The following is a 23,115-nucleotide window of genomic DNA, read 5'->3' as shown; positions in this document are numbered from 1 at the left end:
TTCAAGTACTAGAGATATAAAGACAAATGTGAAACATGGTCCCTGCCCTTAAGGAGCTTACATTCTGAAGAATTCATTTTAGACAGAGTAAAGTAAATACAAGATTATTTGAGGAAGGAAGAGAACAGGGACTATGGAGAAACAGGAAAGTCAGGAGTGGCTTCTAGAAAATAATGAAGACCCACTTCTGAGAGCTTATTTTGAGGAATTTCTTTTAAAGTTGATTTGTGAAATAATAATATATTACATTTTATAATGTTTTATATTTAGAAAGCACTTTCATCATTATGTCATTATGACTCATTTTACATGATCAGTGTCAGTATATGTTGAACTGAGTGATCTTAACATGTGATGCCTGACATTTATATGGTTTGCAGAGAACTTTACAAACATTATCTTATCCTTTTTTCACAACAACCCTGTGACAGATCTATTATTCTTCTCATTTTACAAACGAAGAAACTGAGCTTGAGAGGAGAAGTTAAGTAACTTGCTCAGGGTCATACAACTAGTAAATATCAAAAGGAAGGTTTGAACTCAAGTCTTCTTGCTTCTTGAGTCCAGCGCTTTATCCATTATGCCATCTATTTATGGAAGCATTTTATATGCACAGAGTGATAATAACATTAGGTCTAGAAAGGGATTTTAGCAGTCTAGATGTTGCCTTGGACAGAAGGCTAAATACAGTTACGAATGGGTTTTATATTTTGAAATATAACATGACTGTTTAAAAATGAAAAAATTCTTAGTTTACTAGTATATAAAAGCAAGGCTGCAGGGTAGCAGAGCAGATTTAGCCCTCTTGAGAAAATCATTCTTAGATCTCAAACCAGCCATACAAAAGCATATGGAAGGCCAAATTTGGCTGTTTGTAACTCCTAATCTCTTTTAATCTTTTTTTTTTTTTTTTTTTTTTTTGAGTGTGTGTGTGTGTGTGTGTGTGTGTGGAGGCAATCAGTGATAAAGAAAACAGAGTCACCTAGTTAATAAAGATCTGAGCCTGGTCCTCCCAGCTTTAGCATCAGGTGCCAACTAGCTGTCCCCATTCCTTCCAATTTGCAGACAATGAAACAGACTCAGTAAGGGGAGATAACTGTCCATCATCACATGACTAGCAGATGATAGGAAAGAAAGAAAGTCAAATCTGATTCTTTTGTCCTGGTCCAGTGTTGGTTTCTATTGTAAAATGCTGCTTCTCATGAATATCTTGTAAACATCAGGAGTATTACAGTTCCTCTGGGAAGGTAGTGTAATTAGTGGGGAGAGAGCTTTCTGTGGAATTGGGAAGACCTGGGTTTGGTAAATACATTACCAAATGTACCAAATACATTCTTTAGACTACTAATTAGAAAGAAGGTGGACAAAGTTAATTTATTACATATTGTTACTTTAAAATTTTTGTAAAGTTAATTCCAAGGTTTTTGTTTGTTTGTTTGTTTGTTTGTAGGACCTTAGAAATCAAGTAGAGAAATTACATGGTGAAATGATTGAGAAAGAGAAGTCAGTGGAACAACGTTACAGTATCCTTTTGAGTGAAAGTAATCAGAAATTGCAGAGCCAGGAACAAGTTATGAAATGCTTAACAGACGATGTCAATCAGAAGGATATCTTATTGCAGGTACAAATATTTGTTTTTCTTGTATGTTTTATCTAGTGTGTGTGTGTGTGTATGTGTGTGTGTGTGTGTATTAGGAATGGCTTTGAAGATCAGAGTACTGGGATGGAAGGTAACATGGAGAAACTGCCTTGTCTGTTTTCTTTAAAAGAAGTGTTTTCCTATCTTGTACCTTACATGGCATTTAAAAGAATTTTCCATACACATATTGTGATTTTTAAAAAATAATAGTTATATATTTTGTTTATATAAGCCTTATTCTTATTATGGTGGGTTTATTTTCTTGTATTGCCTAAACCACTGTTGTTGCAATATCATCTTTATTTCACTATTCTTAAACTTCACCATAACATCAGAAGACTGTACTATTGTATCATTGGGTTCATTGCTTCACATCCAAGTTAGAATATGTTTATCATGGATCTTTAGCCTCTATAACATGATAAAAATCACTGATTCCTTCATCCTGTAATTTAATTGTACCTACTTATCTTTTCTTCTTGAAGCAATTTGCAATGTTAGGATATGATATATCTATAAATTATAAGATCCATAATTTTAGGAACTGGATCATCTTTCTTTTTTCTGTCATACCCAGTGTCTGATCCAGTGCTGTGCAAAATGCGTGTTAAATACCTTTTTGCTAAATTTGCTAAATTACATTATATTTCACAGGCTTAGAGCCAGAAAGGACTTCGTGTAGTTAAGTCCATGTTTACATTATTGCAGTTTCTTTTTGAATTCTGTTTATATGTTACATCTGTAGAACCAGCTTATTGAGGGATTTAGTTATTGGGACCTAACACATTATGGGATGGGGACAGAGGAAGTTTATTGCACATGCTCACAAAGAAACATTTCTGCTATGTGCAGAGTGATCTGTGAAACTTTGGATTTTCCCAGCTGGACCTCTGATCTTCTAAGCACAATGTGTGAATGATCACAAGCAGATAGGGAGAAGTTTGAGATAGTTTTTAATGTTTGTAGACACATTTTTTTCTAGTTTGAGTCAGGATTTATAATCTTCTAAAAGAAACAGTTGGCTTTGTTGCACCCAAGAAGTAAATCATAGATTTATCTCATTAGAAGCAGATATGACAAGGAATGCATTTTTTTGATAACAGAGTAAGGCTACATTGGTAATATGGTACGAAGGAGTTTTATAATGACTGTCACTTCTCTGACCTTTTCTATACGTTAGTGGCATACTGCCACAGCCAGAGTTATCCTTTGGGAAAACTTCATATTTGGTGAGAAATAATTTAATCAAAATAGAATAGAATTATGTTCATTTATTACATGAACATTATTTGGTAAAGGGGAATTATTTCTAGAACCAGGTATCATTAAAAAAAAAAAGCAAAATATTATGTTCTTGTGACAATTGTTTCATGTTTTTGCTATGGTAAATATTTGACTTTGCATTCCTTGGTTTTCTTAGCGACTCGATGGGAAGATCAAAGAAAAAGATGTAGAACTTGAACAGCTTTGTAATAGGCTAAATCATCTTTTAAAAGCTAAGGAAGATCTTGAATTGAAGAACGAAGACTTAACAGAAAAGTATGCTCAACAGCTATCAGTCAGAAAAGCCCTATCCTCAGAGGTAAGCTCAGCTGAATTTTACTCCTGAATTTATTTGTTTTTATAGGGAATATGTGGAAGCTGCTGTGATCCAAGAAGATCTCCAAGTGCTTTCTTGCCACTAACTAAACCTCACAATGTGGTAGTGAATTTGATGACATTATCTTCTTCATATAGATTAATAACCTTCATTCCATGGCATTGTAACTTTGACTACCTAACCTGGAAGCTGGAAAATCACCTCCTGATTAAAGACTGAGAGTACTAGTTTTCCACAGGCTCTCTTCTTGGGAAATAAATAAACTTACGGGTTGTGGGTCCTTTGGCTAGCTATACAAAGGATATTTAGGAGATAAGATGGCTTCTAGCATTACATTGGATGTGAAGTAATAAAAAATACTAGAAAGGGAGGAGTTATTTCAAAAAAAGACCATTTTCTCTGTAAGTTCTAATTTTATACTCTTTTGTTTTTTCTTTATTGTCATTCTCTTTATTTTTTAATTATTATTTTTTTAAATAACTTTTTATTGACAGAACTCATGCCAGGGTAATTTTTTTCCCCTAATTTTCTAAATTTCTATTTATTTATTTATTTTTCTTTTTTCTTTTTTATTAAATAACTTTTTATTGACAGAACTCATGCTAGGGTAATTTTTTACAGCATTATCCCTTGCACTCACTTCTGTTCTGATTTTTCCCCTCCCTCCCTCCACTCCCTCCCTCAGATGGCAAGCAGTCTTTTACATGTTAAATAGATTACAGTATATCCTAGATATAATGTATGTGTGCAGAATCGAACAGTTCTCTTGTTGCACAGGGAGAATTGGATTCAGAAGGTATAAATAACCCGGGAAGAAAAACAAAAATGCAAGCAGTTTATATTCATTTCCCAGTGTTCTTTGGGTGTAACTGCTTCTGTCCTTTCTTGATCAATTGAAACTGAATTAGCTCTCTTTTATCGAAGAGATCCACTTCCATCAGAATACATCCTCATACAGTATCGTTGTTGAGGTATATAATGATCTCCTAGTTCTGCTCATTTCACTTAGCAACAGTTCATGGAAGTCTCTCCAGTCATCTCTGTATTCATCCTGCTGGTCACTTCTTACAGAACAGTAATATTCCATAATGTTCATATACCACAATTTACTCAACCAATCTCCAATTATTGGGCATCCATTCATTTTCCAGCTTCTAGCCACTACAAACAGGGCTGCCACAAACATTTTGGCACATACAGGTCCCTTTCCCTTCTTTAGTATCTCTTTGGGGTATAAGCCCTGTAGAAATACTGCTGGATCAAAGGGTATGCACAGTTTGATAACTTTTTGAGCATAGCTCCAAATTGCTCTCCAGAATGGCTGGATGTGTTCACAATTTCACCAACACTAATTATATACTCTTTTGTTAGTTTTCCAAACTTGAAATATTCGGAAAATTGAGTTTCCAGCCTGGCCATGAATTGGTTATTCTAATCACTAAAAGCTTGTGATCCTACGTCTGAAGTCTGTTTTAACTCAAATATGATTGGGATTTTGTGTTTATTTTTCTGCTTGTCTACCTTTGTTCCATATAATTTTAATGTAACCTGGCTGTTTTTGACTAAACTGGGTCAAACTCTACAAAAAAAATTAAGATATTTTTTAATTGGTGTGGGTAAGTATGCTTCCTTGAAATAAAAATATACTTGATGACAGTTTTCAAAGGGCATATTTTTTGGTCTCTCTCTTGCAATGACCTGAATTCACTTTGGAGCTAATCCTGATTCTTCATTAAAAACAAAAACTGAAATACACACCTAAAACAAATGTTTTAGTGATATCTTCTGTTTTTCTTTATGATCATTTCTATATATTTTTCCTGCCCTGGAATTTGAAACTGTTCTTTTAACAAAGAAAAATAATTAACTCAAAATAATTGCTAAAGTGACTATTTACAAAATCTTAGGCTATATTTTCTAGAGCTCTATTTTTCTGTAAAGAAAAGGGAGTTAGGTATTTGGGGCCACACATTGGTCAGTATAATTATTCAAAATTGGGCTTCTCTTCATTTACATTATTGTAGTTACTGTGATTATTATTCTAGTTCTGCTTACTTTACTTTGTAGCAGTTCATTTAAGATCCATTCTTATTTTGCAGGTTTGGATAGATCACTCAGCTCTCTGTCTTTGAATTTCTTTATCTATAAAATGAAGGGATAGGTTTAGATCAGAAATGAAATCAGAATAAAATTTCATTAGGAATTACACAGATGACTTGTGGTTTTCTAAGTCTGTGTGTTGCCCATTTCTGTTTGAGTTTGACACTGTTGGGGTAAATTATTGCTATGGTCTCTTTTATTCTAGAGTCCAGAATCCTGATTGGAGGGAAGAAAGGAGAGTTGGAGGGGGACTTTGATTTTGGAAGGAGATGGAAGAATGTAATGGAGATAGCCTCAAAATGGCATGATAGGCCCAGATTTGGACATGGATAAGGGGAGATATTTACTATAGCCATTTTGAAACAAAAAAGTTATTAAACTTGATGAATAATTTTGACTTATTTGTAGTGAATCCCATTTTTATTTATCATATTTATGTCTGCAAAATTGACCTTTAATTTTTGTGTGATTATACTATCTTCCCTTCTCACATATACGATGTGATTGTACATTGTACAAATGATTCTACATTGATTGTGCATTGTACAAATATCTATGCTAGCAGAGTGCAGGTGCTGGTGAGCCCTAAGATGGAAAGGCTTCAAATACAGATCTGGTAACAGACTGTGTTTCCTATACAGGAGCCAGATTTGCTAAATTCAGAAACGATCATCATTAGATGTTTGGCCACCAGGTGATCAATTGTTTTTGGCTGTAACAACTCATAGACAGTCTGTCAAATTGTAGATTTGGAATATGAGAAAGGAAAAGGAGTGCCCATGTCAGTGAAATTCAGATCCCTAAACTATTGAAAAGGTTATTTTATATACTATATGAGGATCAATTCTAATGGAAGTGGCTATCTTTGGCAATGAGAGGGTCCAATTCAGTTCCAGTTGATCAGTGATGAACAGAACCAGCTATGCCTAGCGAAAGAGCACTGAGAAATGAGTGTGGACTGCTTGCATTTTTGTTTTTCTTCCCAGGTTATTTTTACCTTTCTAAATCCAATTTTTTTTGTGCAACAAGAGAACTATATAAATATGTACATATATATTGTATTTGAGATATACTTTAACATGTTTAACATGTATGAGACTGCCTGCCATCTAGGAAGGGGGTGAAGGGAAGGAAAGGAAAAGTTGGAACAGAAATGATTGCAAAGGTCAATGTTGAAAAATTACCCATGCATATGTTTTGTCAATAAAAAGGTATAATAAAAAAAATTAAAAAAAAAGAAAAGGTTATGTTATGAGATTTATGATCTGTAGAACTAGTTTGTCATATTTTATGCAGTTGGAGATATTTAGCTTTTTTGACTTTTTCTTACATTTTTATTTCCATATCACACTAATTTTTACTTATATTCCTTCCACTAACTTTATGCAATAAACTATCCCCTGTAACAACAATAAAAAAAGGTGAAAAAAAATTCAGCTAAACTCTCCTACACATTAACCATGTTTGATAATCTGTGTAATACTCTATACTGTTAGACTTCATTCTTCATCTCTGAAGTGAGAGAGAAATGTATATTTTAAATTTTTCTTTGGGGCTAAGGTTGATTATTAAAGTTACATACATAGTTTTATCTGTTCTTTGAGGTGATATTATCATAGACATCATATATCGTTTTCATGGTTCTGATGTTGTCTACTCTTTTTCAATTCATATATTATGTTTCTCCAAATTCTTCATATTTGCTGGTTTTTGTTATTGCAGTAATATTCTATGATATTAATGTGCAATACTTCCATTCGCCACTCTCTGTACACTTAACTTTGTTTTTCATTTCTGTATCACCACAGTAAGTGTAGCTATGTAGTATATGCAACCTTTCCTTTTGACTTGTCCTTCCTTGGGAGATATATCCAGCAGTAATATCATTAAGTCACAGGGCACATCTTTTTTTTGCATAACTTTAGATTGCTTTCCAGAATAGGTGGACCATTTCATGATTTTACAAACTATTTCTGATTCTGCCTATCTTTCTATCATCCCTCCAGCATAAACTTTTTTCTCTTTTATCATATTTTTAAAATTTTCTTGCTGTGAGGTGAAACTGAGTATTTTAATTTTTATTTCCATTATAAGTGATTTGGATCGGTCTTTCATATGATTGTTCCTAGATTGTTGTTTAGCCATGTCTCATCCAGTGTGGTCCGTGGGGTTTTCTTGGTAAAGATATTCGAATTGTTTGATATTCCCTTAAAGCAGACAAACTTGCCCAGGATCATAGAGCTAGTAAGTATCTGAGGCTGGATTTAAATTCAGGTCTTTCTGACTCTTAAGCCCAGCTATCAATTGACTGATGCACCAACAGTTATTAGATAGTAATTGTTTATTGACCAAGGGTTTTGACTCTTGGTCCATTTTATATTTTTATTAATTATCTTTTTGCCTTGGATATCAGACCTGTATCAGCAATATTTGTTGCAAACTTTTCCTACTCACCAGTTTCCTACCATTTCCTATCATTACCAATACATTAGCTGTATTGATTTTGTTTGTGCAAGAGCTTTTTCAGTTTCATGAAATCCTAATTAGCTACTTTATTTATTCTCTCTTCTATCCCTTATTTGGTAAGAATTTTTCTCCTGGAAATAATTGTGAAAATACCTCCATTTATAATTCAGGTTTTTTTTTTCCTTCTATATGATCTTTCATTCTTAAATTGAGTGTCCTTTTAAAACATAGTCTGCTTTGTAAATTGCAGTTAGTTTATTCTTGGCCACATTCAGTTTTTAAAAACATACGAAGATTTACAGTAAAATGAATTCATGGTCAGACTAATTTTTTTTTCAAATTGCAAATTTTCAGAATTCTGATTTGTTACATTATAGAGTTTTTCTTTTTTGCATATTTTTCTTTCTCCAAAAACATTCCTCCAAAAATTTCAGCTTGTTACAGGGAATGTTTGATGTTCTAAGTGAAATACTATATGTAAGATTTGTAAGTTTGCAAACCTTTAAGGGCCATATAAATATTTGTATTTTTATTATCATTATGATTGTCATCTCTGCACATTTGGGACACATTATAATCAGTGTAATTTGTCCTTTGTCCTAACCATAAGGACAAGTTGTAAGAACTTGAAAGTGAATGTTGGATGATAGGGTATTGAATAATAGAAAGCAGGTATCTTTATGATATTTAAGTTGTAGTCAAAGTCATAATTGGTGCTGAAGTTGTTGATATGGTTGAAACATTGTAGCTACTCTTCAACAATGAGATGATTCAAACTAGTTCCAGTTCAGTAAAGAGAGAGAGAACTATGGAAAGTGAGTTTGGACCACAACATAGCATTTCTCCTCTTTCTATTATTGCTTGCTTGTATTTTTTGTTTTCCTTCTCAGGTTTTTTCTTTTTTTCCTAGATCCAATTTTTCTTGTGCATCAAGATGTATTGTATTTAACATACTTAACATATATTGGACTACCTACCATCTAGGGGAGGGGATGGGGGGGAAAGAGGGGAAAAGTTGGAACAGAAGGTTTTGCAAGGGCCAATGCTGAAAAATTACCCATGCATATGTTTTGTAAATAAAAATCTATAATAAAAAAATAAAAATAAAACAAAAAAAGAAACATTGTAGGTACTAAGTATTTAAAAATATAATTTTTGCAGTTGTAAGTAGGCTGCTGACATTTTATAACTATTTAAATTGATAAAGCTGTTTATTGATTGTCTTCTTCACTGTTGGGAAGTGATTCCCCTTTCTGCTTGAGCTTTCTCTCTTAGGATTGTGGTGAACATATTGTAGCGGTTTCACTTGGACATTGAAGTTTGTGTTGATGATAGGCACTTGTTTCTTGGACTGCTTTATTTCCTGATTTTGATGAGGTATAAATTCATCATTTCTTGTTCTTGCCTATGCTTCTTGGTACTTGAATTCTATTCCAGATGAGGCCTTTAGTTTAATCAGCTCTTCTGAAGAAGCCAAGTGAATTTATTCTAATGGGGTATGATTTATTGTGTTAGAATGGGGTAATTTATGAAATAGCATCCTAAATCTCTGCAGTTAATTTAGCTAACATGGGTGAGCACTTTTCCCCCTAGCAAGAGGTTTACTCACATTGGCTTACCTTAGGCTAGACAAAATATTATCAGGAATTCCTCCTTTTAACATTCATGTCATCAGTATTTTTTAAAACCAGACTTGTTATGGGATTTTATCAGTCTACTTATAATCCCAGTGAACAGTTCCCTCTTCTAAAACAGATCAACACTTGCTCTCAAACTTAGCATCTTAGAGACTTTTCTGAGGCTCTAAGAGTGTAAATGATTGTAGCAATGATGTGCCAGAGGTGGAACTTGACCATATGATTTTCTGATTTCAAGGCCAGCTCCCTATACATTTTGCTTTTTAATTTTCACATAATTAATTCATAGAATCTAAAATTTAGACTCAGAAATAAACTTAGAGATCATTTAGCCTAATGTCTTCATTTTACAAACAGAGAAATCAAGACCCAGAGAGGGGAAACAAATTCTGTATCTTTTGTTGTTATGGGCCAGAACTCTGTACTTGAAACAAGGATTCTTACAAGGTGTTAAATCAGTGGAATTGATAAGACAGTGGTTAGTTATCTACTTTAGCATGGTGGTTAATAGTTCTCTAGTTCAGTATGATTGATTTAATCTTACAACAAATAATGGTTCCTTAGTGATATAATGATTGATTTATACTCAGTATACTGCATATAAACTGAGACAAACTCAGCCAGAGACAGAGTTGGAAGGGGCTTTGAGACATTCTCGGAGAAGACAGAGGACTGGTAGTGGGAGCTCAAGCTCTCAGAGCCAAGGAGAGACATTCACTCCATCTCACACCACCATGGTGGCTGGCTTCCTGCATTTCTCCACTGAGACCAAAGCCTGTCTGAAAGCCACAAGAAAGTTAGCTGAGCCTCAGGCAAGGAAACAGATTGTGAAGGAGACAATAAAGACTTTTGGACTTTAACACTTGGCTATTCTCATGGTGATTACTCTGCTAAAAAGAAGGCTGGTCCAGAGACCTCCAGAAAACCAACCAGAACATTACATTTTGTCTTCTTTACTTCACTCACACATTTGGCATCTTTGGTTTGGGCCCTTATCACCTCTTGTTTGGACTATTGAATAGTTTCCTATTTGATTACCCTTATTAAAATTACTCTTCCCTACCCCAGTCCATTCATCAGTACCACCTAACTGATTTTTCTAAAGCAAAAGTTTGACTGTGTCCACTTACTGTCCCTTCAGTAAATGGCTCCTTGTTAGCTTTGGTTGGTATTTAATTCTTTTATCATATGATCTCTTTCTACTTTTCCAATCTTCTTACATATTACTCTCCTTTATACACTTAGTGATCTATCCATACCTACCTAATTAAATTATTCTTCTTCAATTGTGAAGTCCCATCTCCTTTTTCTACTTTTTCATTTGCTTTCTCTAAAGCCTGGAATGCTCCCATTCCTTACCCTCCTCTTGGAACCACTGATTTTCTTCAAGATTCAGCTTAAGTGCAACTTGATAAGTGAAGCTTTCCTAATCCCAAGCTCTTAGGACTCTACTTTCCAAAATTACCTTGAATTTATTTTGTTTATATGTACTTATATACATGCTAAGTTTTTCTTATACACAAACTCTTTAAGATATTTCTGAGGAAAACCATTCACTTTTTGTTTCCCTGAAGTCTTTAGATCACAGAGTGGATCAGGAGAGGGGACACCAGGCCCAACTCTGGTTTTCCCCCCTCTCCCTACAAATAACCTTCAGATTGTGGAGAGGAAGGTGCAGTAGCAACAACTGACTTGATCTATCTGGTCAGTTTTCAGGATCTGTTTGTTATTTGGTTATATACATCATGTGCTAAAGCAGAAGTGTACCAGTGGAAGATTGTAGAACCCCAAATTCCAATTAGGAACTATGACATTCAGCATGATTTCCATAAGATTATGACATTTCTAGTAGTAACTGGCAGCCAGTGCCTTTATTTTATCATTTAATCTTTTTGGACTAGAAATAAAATGGCATTTTTTTTTTTTTTTTTTTAGAATATCTTGGTTCTAGAAAAGCAGTAGTTCAGTTTGCATCCAAAAAACATTTTCAGAATTTCTCCCCCTAGCAAGCTAATGCTTTGCATAAGGTCCTTAAAATACCTGTCTTGCCATATCACTTTGGTTGGGTTGTTAATTTCCACACTTTCAAGAGTGAAGGGGCTGATAAAAAGCACTTTTTGTACTGTTGTAAAAATGATGAACAACTGCTAAGATGGGTGAATGTTTCATGACAGGCAAATAACAGAACTATTAGTCTTTTTTAATAACAGCTGTTTATACGTTGGATGAATAGCTTTCAGCTTCAATTCTGTACTAGATGATAGACAACTGTTCCTTACACTTCCTGCAGATGGTGGTCTCTAACTGTTAACCTAGTCAAAGATCGGCATATTGTTTTTCTAACTATGTATTTTTCAGATCTTACATGTATATATGTTTGCATGGATTTTGTATACAGATAATCCTTTTAACAATTTTACCTTAATATCACGTCCATTGTCGTTTCTAGGAAAAGCAAGGATCTGAGTATGAAGAGCTAATTCATGCTTTAAAGAAAGAGCAGCACATTTATTCTGATTTAGTAAAAGCCCTGAAAGACTCAGATAGGTAAGTGTTTTAAAATCTCACAAACAAAAAAATATATTCAAAAAATCATTGGCAATATATTGGTAATTGGCATTGGTAATAACAGAAAATCTATGCCTTTTGACATAGAAAAAAGACACAAAAAGTGATGGAAATGATTGGATGATTACTACTTTATCAGTTTACTTAGCATTTTGATTCCCTCTCTTTCTAATAGGAAGATTGTGTTCTGAATAGGGATGCCTTCTGGTTTACAATAAGGCTATTATGTAGACTTAATTTTTACCTGACATTGAGAGATCCTGGTTCTGATCCTCACTTTGCCACTAGTTAATGGTCCAACCTTGGACTAGTTACTTTTTTTGTCTGTGCATCTCCTTAGAAATATAAGACTGGACTGGATTCTTTGGGTTCCAATATTCTATGTTCTAAGGTTCCTTCCATTTCTGAAAAATTCTGGGAATTTATGTCTCATAATTTATTAATAGGAGAACATTCTGGACAACTTTAAAACTTCAAGTTTGGAGGAAATGAAAATATGAAAATATTCTGTTTAAATTGTGTCCATCCTCAATGTGGTCAACATTAAGTATAACTTCTTGGAAGTGGGCCTCTCTTAAAATCCTTGGATTATGGAGTTATCCCATCCGGGATTAAGGCCATTTTGTTAAGAGAAAGAGGGCAAATTTGATTTTAATTGTATAGTTTTTTCAACTAGGAGTTCAAATACATTTTAGAGGGCTACTGCAACATATAGGCAACTGTGTCCACTTTTATGCTTGACTAGAATCACTTAGAGCTTTGGATTTTGCTGCCCTATTTTATGGGAAAAAAAAAAAAGTCTAGGTTAGATGGTGGATCTGTTTCTTAAATTGTAATTGAATGCTGCCAGGGTGATTTGCTTTTGGTTTGCTTTATGTTTGTTGAATGTGTGTCTTGTGGTGCAGTGTATAGTGTGTGCTACAGTATTTATGCTTTATAGAGCTTTTGGATCACAAATGTGGATGGATCCACTTTGAAAGAAACTATCTCAATTAATTCTTGGGTATATAAAAAAGGGTAGAAGAATCTTTTTTTCTCAGGTAGGCAGTGGCTATCTTTGGGAAGGCAGCTGCAAAGAAAATGATTAATTTTTCAGTTCTTGCTTTTTAGTGAAAAGAATATTACTAATAATAGCTAATATTTATATGGTGCTTTAATATTTGCAAAACACTTTACAGAAATTATTGTTTTTGATCCTCAAAATACTCTTGTGGAAGAGCACTATTGTTCTTGTTTTATAGTTGAGCAAATTGGAACTGAGAGAAATTAGATGATTTGGCCAGAGTTAGACATCCAGCAATATCTGGTCTTTAGAACCAGGTCTTTTGGACCCCCAGGGTCCTGTCCACTTATTTCTTGTGCTTTTTTATTGAAGTAAAACTTTGTACCTATAGGACTGAAGAAGTTTCTAGTCTTTTTAAGTCATCAAAATATGATCTTTTAGAATAGAATGAGCTGAAAGGGACCTTAGAAGTAGGGTATTAGAGAAGAGAAAATAAGCTCTTTTAACTAGTTCTTTTAGAAATCAATTCTCCTCTTGCTTCCCTTTCATTTTCAAATGAAAAAATAACCTTGGAGAGAAGAGAGACGTTGTCCTAAGTTCCATAATCAATTAGGTCATACAAAATCACTTTCTCTCGAGGAGAGGGGGGGTGTTGTATAGTTTTCAAAAAAGCATTACTCTTTTTGTTTGGGGGATCATTAATGTTAGATATAGGTATGACATAAGTATACTTTTCAACCTGTCAAAGTGGAAGAGAGAATGAAGCAATTGTTTCTCCTAGTGCTTAATAGTAGGAGGTTAGCTAAAACAATCTTTCTTTTTTTCTGATAAGATTCTTCTTCAGTGCTGTGCTGTGACATGATAGGAAGGTTTTCTATCTGCTTTCCAAATTGATCATTATTATTGTCATGAGATGGAACCAGGGAAAAACTGTGAATAGAATTCCTTTCCTTGTAGGAAAGGCTGCTTTACAACATACAGTTCTTTAAGCAGTCATCATAGAAGATTAGATATAATGGTTTATTTTCATCTCAATAGATGATGATTTGTGTGTGTAACTATCTGGATGACGAGGAGGGAAATGTCTGAAGGGGGAAGTAACAGTTGCTTCTGTGGAATATGTTCTTTAGAGAAAACTTCATTTCAGACTATGGGCTATGGCAGAAGAGTAAACTTTTTTTCTCTGGAAAAAGACTTTTTAGGTCTTTTATAGTATGTGTTATAATTATGAGGTAATAAAATATGTTTGGTTTTATAATTTTTTTTATCTTTTGCAAAGTATCAACAATCTGCAGGCTGAATTAAACAACATTTTTTCACTGCGAAAGCAATTAGAAGATGATGTTCTCTCTTACCAGACCTTGAGGAAGACCCTAGAAGATCAAATTAATGAAATTAAAAGGCAAGAAGGTATAGTGACTTGTAATTCATGCTTAATTAGGCCTTTTCCTGTGCTCAGTCTCTTTCACTTTGACTATTTTGTGTGAACTTTGAGTTGGTGAGGACAATTAAACATAGGATCTATGAAAATTTTATTAATAACTATTTCTGCTGGCCTCCATTTTATTTTTAGTATAAGTACCAACTGCTTCAGAAGGCAAGGTATATGTATAGGGATACTTTTTTTTTTTCCTCTTGCAGCAAATTCTAATAATGCCATGGCACTTCAGCTGTAGTGATGATTTCAAGCTGCTTACAGTTCCTATAATCAGAATTTACTGTTTTCTGTTTAGGTTAAGGATCCCTGGCTCTTTGTAATCTTGTGGCTGAAGGGTCACTTTTCCAGCTGAGGGATTTAATTTTCTTATTATGATTTGATTAACACATATTCTGTCTACTGTGATACACACTTAGGACAGCTGATAGAGAGAGCCATGTTAGACAGATCTTTTGTCAATTTGAATTAAGCACATTGGAGACATTTCATGGTTCCTTTACCTAAGAGTAGTGTCATCAGAGATTTAGTTTTGTTGGAGTGGGGGGAAGGATATGATTTGACTTTGATTAAAATTAAATTCCAAAATGTAGCTGTGTTTGCCCACATTCTTTTAAGGTTTTGAGGTGTTTGCTAGTTTGACTTCAACCTATTTGGAATAGATACTTATGCAGTTGCTGCTGTGTATGAATTTACTTTTATCTTAGATTTATGCCTAAGTCATTCATGGTCTCACTTTTCTGCGAAGAATGTGGGGCCAATAAATACAAGTTCTACAGTACATTGTAAGTGTTATCACTTGGTTTACCTAGAGTCTTCCCCTTGAGGTCTGCAGCTAATATTCTCATTAGCTTAACTAAATTAGAATAACTTGCTTGTAATGCATATTTACAAGAACAACAATTGGTTGTGTAAGTTATAATTCAATTGGAAAACTGGCAAGTCCAATAGGATATGGCAAATGCCCCAAAGGAAAAGAGGTGAACACATTATTTCACTATAAAGGTTTACATTTCAAAGTTGCTCTGCTTGCTTTTCCAAAATTAAGTCTGAAGTTGATTTTGTTAGAAAGAAGGTTTGAATTTGTTTGTATCACTCATCAATGATATTTCTGACATTTTTTTTTCTTTTGACAGAAGAATCCATTTCGTTTTATAGTGATCAGACATCCTATTTGAGTATTTGTATTGGTGATCATGATCGTTTCCAGACAGAACACTTGTCTCTAGAAGAACTTAAACAAAGGGTATTAACTAGCTTCTTATTTGCTTCTTATTAGAGATGAGTTTTTTCTTTGTTTCTAGCCATCTCAGAAAAGAGGACCCTTAGGTTCAGGAAGTTTTATTACTTTGCCCCCTCCTATTAAATGATTTTCCTAAAAAGTAAAGCTTTATATCTTTAAACTGGAGGAAATCATATCAGATTGTCAGTCAGTGTTATCATTTTTTAAAGAACTTCTTGTTTGGAAATACCCTCAGAATCTGTGACATTAAATAAATTAAAGGTGTCCTATTATATATAAAAGAGATAGAAATATCAGTCAAGGAGAAAATATAATACTTGGGAGGAGGAATTTAATCTTTTTGGAATAGACAAGATGAACATACCAAACACAGAAAGAACAGTGAAGAATAGAAGCTTGTCCTTGATAACTGGTGGTTCATACTGTGAATTCTTTGAGTTCAACAAAAGGATAGATGAGTCCATTTCTTTTCTATATAGTAAGACCAGCTTCTTGTATTCATGGATAATATTTTTCTTTTGGACCTATAGCTTCTTTCTTTTGGATCATTGTAGTTTTTTTCCCTTCAAAATATCAAAAAGCAACAACAAAAAAAAGTAGTTCTTAATGAAAACAGACAAAATGGAGGAAGGAATAGTTTTCTAATTCAGATGTACTTATTTATCCAGACTTCTCACTTTGTGTGTGTGTGTGTGTGTGTGTGTGTGTGTGCATGTGTGTGCGCGCGTGTGCAAGAAGCCTTTTCTTGTGTTTCCATCTTCTAGATTTTGCTCATACCAACTTTTTCTAATCCCATTTACTTTCATATTTTGCTTGCTAAGATTCATTCTTCAAGTTCTAGTTTTAGTGCCATTTTATCCATGAAACATTCCTTGAACATTTAATTTTAGCCCTACAGTGAGCTTCCCCTTTCTATGTTCCTTTTGCACTTATCATTTAAATGATTTATTGACTCATCATTGCATAAAAATATGAGGTAATGAGACTGAATTCTTAACAAGCAGACATGAGAGAGGAAAGGAGCTGGGATGGAGTGCTGGGGATCATAGGTGGACAGAGAGAGGGAAGAAGAAGAAAGGGAGAGCAGAATGGGATGATGGTTGTAGTGACACAGAGACTTAATGTAAGAAAAATAGTGTTGAGTATGTTTCCTTTCCAGAATCTCCTGTTCATCATACACATTACAGTCTTAATTCATTCTGTTTCATCAGTGTAGAGCTTATTAGGAAAAGCTCAATTCCCATTTCAACATTCTTGGGAAGCTAGAAAGGCCCTTTTTAGTTCTTTTGGTTTTTCTTATTTTCCTGCCACTTGGTAGAGCAGGAAGATGAAGCAGTTATGTGGTAGTTTGATGTAGTCTTAGTATATGAGGAGGATAGAGCATCTGTTAATAATTATGGCATTGAATAACTTGTTTAGTATTGGGAATCTGCTTAAAAAATTGATGTGTTAAAATGAAGTCTGTAACTCTTCTCTCTATTGTGTTTAGGTTAATGAACTAGTGATGATTGTAAAGGAATTGCATTCAGATAACCAAGACCTCAAGAAAACCCTTTTTGAACTCTCCTGTTTAGGTACACAGGAAAGTGGTTCATTAGCCCAGAGTGAGGTAAGAAATAATATTTTTGCTTGTTTAAAGTAGTTCTGTTCAAAATTAAAAAAAAAATTTTTTTTTGAAGTCTTAGTTGCTCTAACTTCTCCAAACTGGTAGTACAGAGGCTTTTCTCAGGTTTGATCCTTGTATTCATTGGTCAGCTCAGGAGCTTTGATATGCCTCATTTTTCTGACCTGAGTGGGCTCTTCCTCAGTTCTCCTTCGGCAGTCTGATAGTCCTCTGTTATTGGGACAAACTGTATTGATCGTAGACTTGGGAATACTTGGTAGCCTTAGCACATTGCTGCCCAGAACTCTTGAGTTCGAATGATCTACCAGTTTCAGCCTTTTTAGTAGTTGGGATTACAGATGTGAAGCATTATATCTGGTTATTATTTGATTTGTTTGATTTTCAAGAGGCTGAATATGTGTTGAGGGCTTCAGGAATTTAGCTTTTAAGTAGTAGCTTTTCAAATAGGCACTTGGTCATTTCAGTGTCTTGATGAGCCAGGTTTTCATTTCCCATGCTTCTTACGTAAAATCCAAAGCCCTTAAGAATTTGAATCATTCTTATATATATAGATCCATTTTTGGCCACTGGTAGTCACACAAATGGAATATCCAATTTCATAGTGCAACCTTCATAAAATAATCTGGTATTATTATAATACTTTGGTAGTATGAATGTAGCCTTTATCAGTTGCCAGTTTAAAATAATTTCTTTTTTGTTTAATTTTGGAATAAAGACTACTGCATTGAATGATTCATATGGGCTTACTTTCTTTGTGGGTTTTGTTTTTATATTAAAGGCACTGAAAACCATTCACCTCACCTCAGGTCTAATGAATGGATGCTCATTCACTTCTGGTACTCACTCTCATAAGATATTGTCAATTTGCATGCTGATTCCAGTGACCTTTTGTCCCCATTGGTTTTTCTTTTCATGTATGTGATGAAAGTAGAAGTGAGGAATGCCATCAATTCCTTCCTCTTAATCTGTACCTTCACTTAAATTCCTAAAGAACTTCACCAAGAAATGTGTTAGTGTGTGCTATTAAGAACACAGCTGTTCTACAGAATGTGGCTGGCTCATTCATTAGTTAGCTAGTATAAGTGTGTATGGCTAAGTACAATACAAACTTATCTTACCACTGTTCCTTAGAGTGCTATAAAATCTGTTCATTTTGATGTTACCTTTAAGCAAGTCTACACTGGAAAATTGATGAATGTAGATCAGGATTCCATTACCCCAATTTTGCTTCCATAGTTCTGGAAATCCCAAGAAGTCTTTTTCTGGCCTATAAGATTTAAAGAAATTCAAAGGTAGTTTATGTCACTCTCAACCATCTGCTTTCTTTAAGGAAGAGAACATTATTGATTCTAACCTCCAGGGCACTTGATAATTTAAAAAACTGAGTATGTTCTCAGTTTGTTGACAAAAAGAGCAGTCTCTAGGTTTGTTTCCTCCAAGGAAATGTTTTTAATAATTATGTTGTTCTCAGAGTTCATTTGATCTTGAAATTGTGGGATTTTATTTTTTGTTTTTGCCCTTAACTGTGAAATGTAGTTCTGACTCTCTTTAGAGAACTGTCTTTGTCTTCTTGTTTAGAGATGTTAATACTAAAAAAAATTCAAATTTGAAAGATTTGGCAATAAGCTATTTTAGGTCCTTATTGTTTCTCATGTAGACTATTATATAAATTTAATTGGTCTTTTTACCCTTAGTTTCCCTTCTCTCCCATTTATTCTTCTTAATATTCCTAAAGCACAAGTCTGACCATTACAATCCTCTTGTAATGGCTCCATCTTACTGCTAAGATAAAACACAAATTCTTTTGTTAAATCTAAATTTCAATTTGACTTTATCCCATCTTTCCAGTATAATTTCACATTTATAATCCCCATCATAGCTCCTGTGTTCCACCCAAACTAATCTCTTTCTTATTTTTTATTCTTATCATTTAATTTTTTTCCTCTCTGCTTTTTCACTGTCCTGGGATGATGTGGTCTTCCTTACCTTCATTAAGAGTTCCAAGCTTTGCTTTTTGTTTTCTTTCTCATTTTTTTTCCTTTTTGATTTGATTTTTCTTGTGCAACATAATAATTGTGGAAATATTTATAGAAGAATTAGAAGGGTTTAACACATATTTGGTTGCTTCCTATCTAGAGGAAAAGGTGAGAGGAAAGAAGGGAGAAAAAATTTGAAAACAAAGTTTTGTAAGGGTGAATGTTGAAAACTAACTTTGCATATATTTTGAAAATAAAAGCTATTATTTTAAAAAAAATTCCAAGCTTTCTTCAGGGCTCAGCTTGAGTGCCTTTCCCACATAAGATCTTTTCTGAAACCATTACTTGTTAGTGCTGTTCCCCAGTCATCTTTTTGTTTACTTTGTACATTTCCATCTATATTATTATATAAACTCTTTGAGGTCTAGAAATGGTTTGTTTTTGTTTTTCTGTCTCCAGTATCTAGTAAAATGCCAGGCACATTGCATTAATAAATTCTTATTGAGTTAAATTTTGAGCATATATTTCAATTTGATATTCTCTATGCATTGCCCTGTCATTTGTAGTTCTACTTTAAATAGCGGTCCCTTTGCCCTTTAAAAATGGAATTTGAAGATTAGTGTGGAAAGAATGAGGCACCAAAAAGTGATGACATATTGATGATTATCTTTTTTTTTTTTTATTTTCTTTTAAATATATTCTAAGTATATTTTAAATGTATTTTTTCTTTTTTTTTTCTTTTTTTTTAATTTTATTTTATTTAATAATAACTTTGTATTGACAGAATCCATGCCAGGATAATTTTTACCCGACATTATCCCTTGCAATCACTTATGTTTCGTTTTTTCCCCTCCCTCCCTCCTCCCCCCCCCCCCCCCCCCAGGATGGCAAGCAGTCCTATATATGTTAAATATGTTGCAGTATATCCTAGATACAATACATATTTGCAGAACCGAACAGTTCTCTTGTTGCACAGGGAGAATTGGATTCAGAAGGTAAAAATAACTTGGGAAGAAAATCAAAAATGCAAATAGTTCACATTCATTTCCCAGTATTCCTTCTTTGGGTGTAGCTGTTTCTGTCCATCATTTCTCCAATGAAACTCAGTTAAGTCTCTTTGTCAGAGAAATCCACTTCCATCAGAATACATCCTCATACAATATCGTTGTCGAAGTGTATAATGATCTCCTGGTTCTGCTCATCTCACTTAGCATCAGTCCATGTAGGTCTCTCCAAGCCTCTCTGTATTCATCCTGCTGGTCATTCCTTACAGAGCAATAATATTCCATAACATTCATATACCACAATTTACCCAGCCATTCTCCAATTGATGGGCATCCATTCATTTTCCAGTTTCTAGCCACTACAAACAGGGCTGCTACAAACATTTTGGCACATACAAGTCCCCTTCCCTTTTTTAGTATCTCTTTGGGGTATAAGCCCAATAGAAACACTGCTGGATCAAAGGGTATGCACAGTTTGATAACTTTTTGGGCATAATTCCAGATCGCTCTCCAGAATGGTTGGATTCGTTCACAACTCCACCAACAATGCACCAGTGTCCCCGTTTTCCCGCATCCCCTCCAACATTCATCATTATTTTTTCCTGTCATCTTAGCCAATCTGACAGGTGTGTAGTGATATCTCAGAGTTGTCTTCATTTGCATTTCTCTGATCAATAGTGATTTGGAACACTCTTTCATGTGAGTGGTAATAGTTTCAATTTCTTCATCTGAAAATTGTCTGTTCATATCCTTTGACCATTTATCAATTGGAGAATGGCTTGATTTTTTATAAATTTGAGTCAGTTCTCTATATATTTTGGAAATGAGGCCTTTATCAGAACCTTTAATTGTAAAGATGTTTTCCCAGTTTGTTACTTCCCTACTAATCTTGTTTGCATTCGTTCTGTTTGTACAAAGGCTTTTTAATTTGATATAATCAAAATTTTCTATTTTGTGATTGGTAATGGTCTCTAGTTCATCTTTGGTCACAAATTTCTTTCTCCTCCACAAGTCTAAGAGATAAACTATCCTATGTTCCTCTAATTTATTTATAATCTCGTTCTTTATGCCTAGGTCATGGACCCATTTTGATCTTATCTTGGTATGTGGTGTTAAGTGTGGGTCCTTGCCTAATTTCTGCCATACTGATTTCCAGTTATCCCAGCAGTTTTTATCAAATAATGAAATCTTATCCCAAAATTTAGAATCTTTGGGTTTGTCAAACACTAGATTGTTATAGTTGACTATTCTGTCTTGTGAACCTAACCTTTTCCACTGATCAACTAATCTATTTCTAAGCCAATACCAGATGGTTTTGGTGACTGCTGCTTTATAATATAATTTTAGATCAGGTACAGCTAGACCACCTTCATTTGATTTTTTTTTCATTAATTCCCTTGAGATTCTCGACTTTTTATTGTTCCATATGAATTTTGTTGTTATTTTTTCTAAATCATTAAAATATTTTCTTGGAAGTCTGATTGGTATAGCACTAAATAAATAGATTAGTTTAGGGAGTATTGTCATCTTTATTATATTTGCTCGGCCTATCCAAGAGCACTTAATATTTTTCCAATTATTTAAGTCTGACTTTATTTGTGTGAAAACTTTTTTGTAATTTTGCTCATATAATTCCTGACTTTCCTTTGGTAGGTAGATTCCCAAATATTTTATGCTATCAACAGTTATTCTGAATGGAATTTCTCTTTGTATCTCTTGCTCTTGGGTTTTGTTGGTGGTGTATAAGAATGCTGAGGATTTATGGGGATTTATTTTGTATCCTGCTACTTTGCTAAAATTATGAATTATTTCTAATAGCTTTTTAGTAGAATCTCTGGGGTTTTCTAGGTATACCATCATATCATCTGCAAAGAGTGATAGTTTGGTTTCCTCATTGCCTACTCTAATTCCTTTAATCTCTTTCTCGACTCTTATTGCAGAGGCCAGTGTTTCTTTTCTTTTTTTTTTTTTTTTTTTTTTTTTTTTTTTTTTATTTAATAATTACATTATATTGACACTCATTTCTGTTCCGATTTTTTTTTTCCCCTCCCTCCCTCCACCCCCTCCCCTAGATGGCAAGCAGTCCTTTATATGTTGGATATGTTGCAGTATATCCTAGATACAATATATGTTTGCAGAACCGAACAGTTCTCTTGTTGCGTAGGGAGAATTGGATTCAGAAGGTATAAATAATCCGGAAGAAAAACAAAAATGCAGATAGTTCACATTCGTTTCCCAGTGTTCTTTCTTTGGGTGTAGCTGCTTTTGTCCGTCATTTATCAATTGAAACTCAGGTCTCTTTGTCAAAGAAATCCACTTCCATCAAAATATGTCCTCATACAATATCGTTGTCGAAGTGTATAATGATCTCCTGGTTCTGCTCATTTCACTTAGCATCAGTTCATGTAGGTCTCTCCAAGCCTCTCTGTATTCATCCTGCTGGTCATTTCTTACAGAACAATAATATTCCATAACATTCATATACCACAATTTACCCAGCCATTCTCCAATTGATGGGCATCCATTCATTTTCCAGTTTCTAGCCACTACAAACAGGGCTGCTACAAACATTTTGGCACATACAGGTCCCTTTCCCTTCTTTAGTATTTCTTTGGGATATAAGCCCAATAGAAACACTGCTGGATCAAAGGATATGCACATTTTGATAATTTTTTGGGCATAATTCCAGATTGCTCTCCAGAATGGTTGGATTCGTTCACAACTCCACCAACAATGCATTAGTGTCCCAGTTTTCCCGCATCCCCTCCAACATTCATCATTATTTTTTCCTGTCATCTTAGCCAATCTAACAGGTGTGTA

At 34.1% G+C, this 23,115-nt stretch overlaps 1 protein-coding gene across 8 annotated transcripts in view; it reads left to right on the top strand.

Annotated features, from left to right (window-relative positions):
• CDK5RAP2 (CDK5 regulatory subunit associated protein 2) overlaps window positions 1-23,115 on the top strand; it is a 150,531-nt gene that overhangs the window by 66,046 nt on the left and 61,370 nt on the right. For all 8 annotated transcript variants that reach the window (XR_007950880.1, XM_051979527.1, XM_051979528.1 and 5 more), the window contains 6 exons: window positions 1,451-1,621; window positions 3,060-3,221; window positions 11,892-11,989; window positions 14,293-14,423; window positions 15,585-15,694; window positions 17,181-17,300. Coding sequence is in view for 7 of the 8 variants with exons in the window: in XM_051979527.1 (XP_051835487.1) it covers window positions 1,451-1,621; window positions 3,060-3,221; window positions 11,892-11,989; window positions 14,293-14,423; window positions 15,585-15,694; window positions 17,181-17,300 (792 nt within the window). In the remaining variant the exon portion in view is untranslated. The remainder of the gene's footprint in view (window positions 1-1,450; window positions 1,622-3,059; window positions 3,222-11,891; window positions 11,990-14,292; window positions 14,424-15,584; window positions 15,695-17,180; window positions 17,301-23,115) is intronic.

This window comes from Antechinus flavipes, chromosome 2, assembly GCF_016432865.1.
Source record: "Antechinus flavipes isolate AdamAnt ecotype Samford, QLD, Australia chromosome 2, AdamAnt_v2, whole genome shotgun sequence".
NCBI classification, from domain to species: Eukaryota; Metazoa; Chordata; class Mammalia; order Dasyuromorphia; family Dasyuridae; genus Antechinus; species Antechinus flavipes.
Note: the sequence above shows the minus strand (reverse complement) of the source record. Positions and strands in the feature narration are given on the sequence as shown.